This window comes from Otolemur garnettii, unplaced genomic scaffold (genome assembly GCF_000181295.1).
Source record: "Otolemur garnettii isolate 467f Iridium unplaced genomic scaffold, OtoGar3 scaffold00041, whole genome shotgun sequence".
NCBI classification, from domain to species: Eukaryota; Metazoa; Chordata; class Mammalia; order Primates; family Galagidae; genus Otolemur; species Otolemur garnettii.
Genome location: NW_003852436.1, coordinates 7833875 through 7837455, shown reverse-complemented (window position 1 = coordinate 7837455; position 3581 = coordinate 7833875). Strand labels below are relative to the sequence as shown.

Below are 3581 nucleotides of genomic sequence, written 5' to 3'. Positions count from 1 at the left end.
CACTGCCTTACAGAATCAAATACTTACAAGTTTCCCCCCAGATCTGTGCTCAAACGGAATCATGTTGAACTTCTTGGCTGTTTTCCGATACATGCAGTAGTGTTTGACCCAGCTGGAACCAAATGGAGCAGGCCCTTCAACAAAAAAACAGAATTTGATATTTCCCTCATAAATAAGCAGACATGCAGAGCTCCAAACAAATTATTAAAGAGGAAAAAGCCAGCAACTAATACAGCTCAACGAAACAAACCAGCAACACTGCCAGTTCTGATAAAAGGAAAAAAACAGGGAGAAGGAAAAGGTCCATAGAGATACTTGGAGAGAAAATTCTAAGATGTCTTCAGCAACACAGAAGTGACTTAAAGATATGCTTCTTAAATAGTTTGCTAGAAAAACTAACAGTTATCTCATACCTGACAGTCTACTAATTGTCAGCTGTATTGGGGGAGGAGGGATTTCTAGGTAGAAACAGCTCACAAGGGTTTCAAATTTTCCATCCACAATATGGTTCTGGATTCAATTCCAGCCTCTCAAAATGTACTGTAGCATCACAGTGCTGAGGAGAAGCATCTAGTCTAAAAATCTACCTAGTGCTTTAAGTGCACTAGAAGCACTCTGGTAAGCAGCTGCTCTTACTGATGAGGAGGATGATGTTAAGCTTTAGGCCAGGAGAGATAGCTCGCACCTGTAATCCTAGTACTCTGAGAGGCCAGAAATGGGTGCACTGCTTAAGCCAGCGGTTCTCAACCTGTGAGTCGCAACCCACAGGAACTGTATTAAAGGGCCGTGGCATTTGGAAGGTTGAGAACCACTGGCTTAAGCCCAAGAGTTTGAGATGAGCTGAGCAAGAGTGAGACCCCATCTCTACTAAAAATGGAAAAATTAGCCAGGCATTGTGGTGGGTTCCTGTAGTCCCAGCTACTTGGGAAGCTGAGGCAAGAGGACTGCTTGAGCCTAGGAGTTGCTGTGAGTTAAGATGCCACGGCACTCCACCAAGGGCAACAGAGTGAGACTCTGTCTCAAAAAAAAAGTTAAGCTTTAGACTCAAGAGGGGTGAACTGTCCGTGTAAGCAGCAGAACATTCTCAGCACCCCTTTTTACTTCTTGCTAAGTACCACCATTGGACCTCTTAAAAGATAGTGGTCTATGTCAGGAATCTGCGTCTGGAATTTCAATCCAATCATAATAGATCAAAGTTCAGCCCTACCAGAGGTTGACAATTTCTTCCTTTTACCAAGTAAAAAAAACTTTATAAAGAGCAATTAGCCATCTAGCCTATTATCACCATAATTTATCTTTTTGTTCTTAAGATAGTGTCTCACTCTCCCACCCTGAGTAGAGTGCAGCAGCATCACAGTAGCTCACCACAACCTCAAACTACTGGGTTCAAGTGATCCTCCTGCCTCAGCCTCCCAAGCAGCTGGGACTATGCCTGGTTAACTTTTTTGATTTTTTATAAAGACAGGGTCTTGCTCTTGCTCAGACTGATCTAGAAATGTTGGCCTCAAGTGATTCTCCCACCTCAGCCTCCCAGAGTGTTAAAATTACAGCCATGAACCACCTCACCTGGCTTATTATCACCATAATTTCATATACAAACAAATAAACCTTCTACATCTAAAATAAATCAACAAAGCACAAACTCAGGAAGGAAAGAGGAATGCATTCAGCCTTACAAAAAGCCAGTTACATTACCTGGGAGGGAGGAAAGAGAGGAAAGGGGTTACTAGACCACAGTGAACTTCACTTCAGGTCATCATTCGTACACAAACCTGAACTTGGGGGGACCACCGGTGTGTCTGTTACAAATAACCAGCATTTATACTGTGGTCTATGGTTCACAAAAATATTGCAAAGACATTTCATTTAACACTAGGAAAAAAACTTTAAGGAGGGGATGGTATGTTATCTTTTTAATCTTAAGAAATCTAAGTGTTTTGTTGTTGTTTTTTTTTTTTTTTGAGACAGAGCCTCAAGCTGCCCCCCTGGGTAGAATGTCGTGGCATCACAACTCACAGCAAGCTCCAACTCCTGGGCTCAAGCAAGTCTCCTGCCTCTGCCTCCCAAGTAGCTGGGACCACAGGCGCCTGCCACAACGCCCGGCTATTTTTTGGTTGCAGCCGTCATTGTTGTTTGGCGGGCCCGGGCTGGATTCGAACCCGCCACCTTAGGTGTATGTGGCTGGCGCCTTAGCTGCTTGAGCCACAGGCGCTGAGCCAAGAAACCTAAGCTTAGAGCAAATGCCTAACAAATGGCAAAGCAAACCTCAGAGTCTAGCCCCAAATATTAAAGTCTTTCCACTAAGTAAGCCACCATCACCTCCTTATACCCCCCCAGATCCTACTCAACCAGCTCTGATCAGAGAGGCCAATGATGCTTTCACACACCTGTCCTCCCCTAGGCCACTTATATGAAGGAAGGCACCAACACAGACTCTAGTCCCAGACTGACAATTCCAGCATCTCGCTGTTGTATGATCTAGGGAAGGTTACTGACCTCTCAGTGCCTCCATTATCACTGATTAAATATGGTAATAACAGCACCGTATACTTCACAGGGTTGTTTTATAGATAACTGAGACAGGTTGTATGTAGAATTTAGTATAGCACCAGGCAAAGAGTCAATGAGAAAAGAATTCTGCTACTGCTATTCATGCTGATTTTTCCCAGACTCATTTCAGCCTCATTTCTCTAAATGCCAATAGTCAAGCAAGAGTTATGAATCTAAAAATTAAAGTTCCCTGTGTCTTTCACTTGGACTTAGAACACAAACAGTTCTAATATTCTCATGACTCTGAGATTTTAATTTAGTTCTTTCAAATTCAATTTAAAAAACTGAGACTAAGAAGATAAAGTATGATAAAAATGCAGAGTTCTGCCATGTTGTATAAATGTTCATGAGAAGTCAAGACTATGAGATTCCAGATTAAATAAGAGCAAACAGAAACAGTACATTCATCCTCCAGACTGCATGTAACATTAAGTTCAATTCAAAGCCCAGAGACCATGTAGCTATTCCCAGACTACGCTCTACTACTGCAACTGATCAGCTTGAAAAACCTGTAAACCAGCCACAATTACCAAATAAAATAAAAACTGTAAGGCTCCCTAATTATAGTTGAGGGTGGGAAGGGAGGAAAACAGTACATCCATTTACTACTGAAATATATTTCACATTCTCATCCTTTCTGCTAATTAGCAACTGGGTTCTACAGTTCAAGGAGTGAGCTTCTAAGAGCTTAGCCATTAAAATAAGACTGAATTATTTACAAGCTTGAAAGAGAGATGGGTCCTTAAATTTTCAAAATAAGAACAACCAATGCCGTAGATAATTGCTAAGACAGCCACAATAATCAAACCTCTGTGAAATAAATCAGGATATCATGTAAGAATATTTTGTATAGCCATCTGCAATTTCCTTTAATTTTACTAAGAGCCATATTTCTCAGATTGGTGTGAACAGAAATGGTGACATGTCGCTCTTGATCTTAAAATGAAGGAGAGGCAGGGCTGTGGGAGCGAAGAGGGTATGTATGTGTTTACAAATGTGCGTGTCTGTGTGTGCTGGTGAGAAGGACAGAG

At 41.8% G+C, this 3581-nt stretch overlaps 1 protein-coding gene across 1 annotated transcript in view; it reads right to left on the bottom strand.

Moving 5' to 3' along the window:
• The window catches only part of ARHGAP10 (Rho GTPase activating protein 10), a 293594-nt gene that overhangs the window by 178182 nt on the left and 111831 nt on the right, over positions 1 to 3581 (bottom strand). The window contains exon 9 of the mRNA XM_023513448.1: positions 28 to 134. Within this exon, the coding sequence (XP_023369216.1) occupies positions 28 to 134 (107 nt within the window). The remainder of the gene's footprint in view (positions 1 to 27; positions 135 to 3581) is intronic.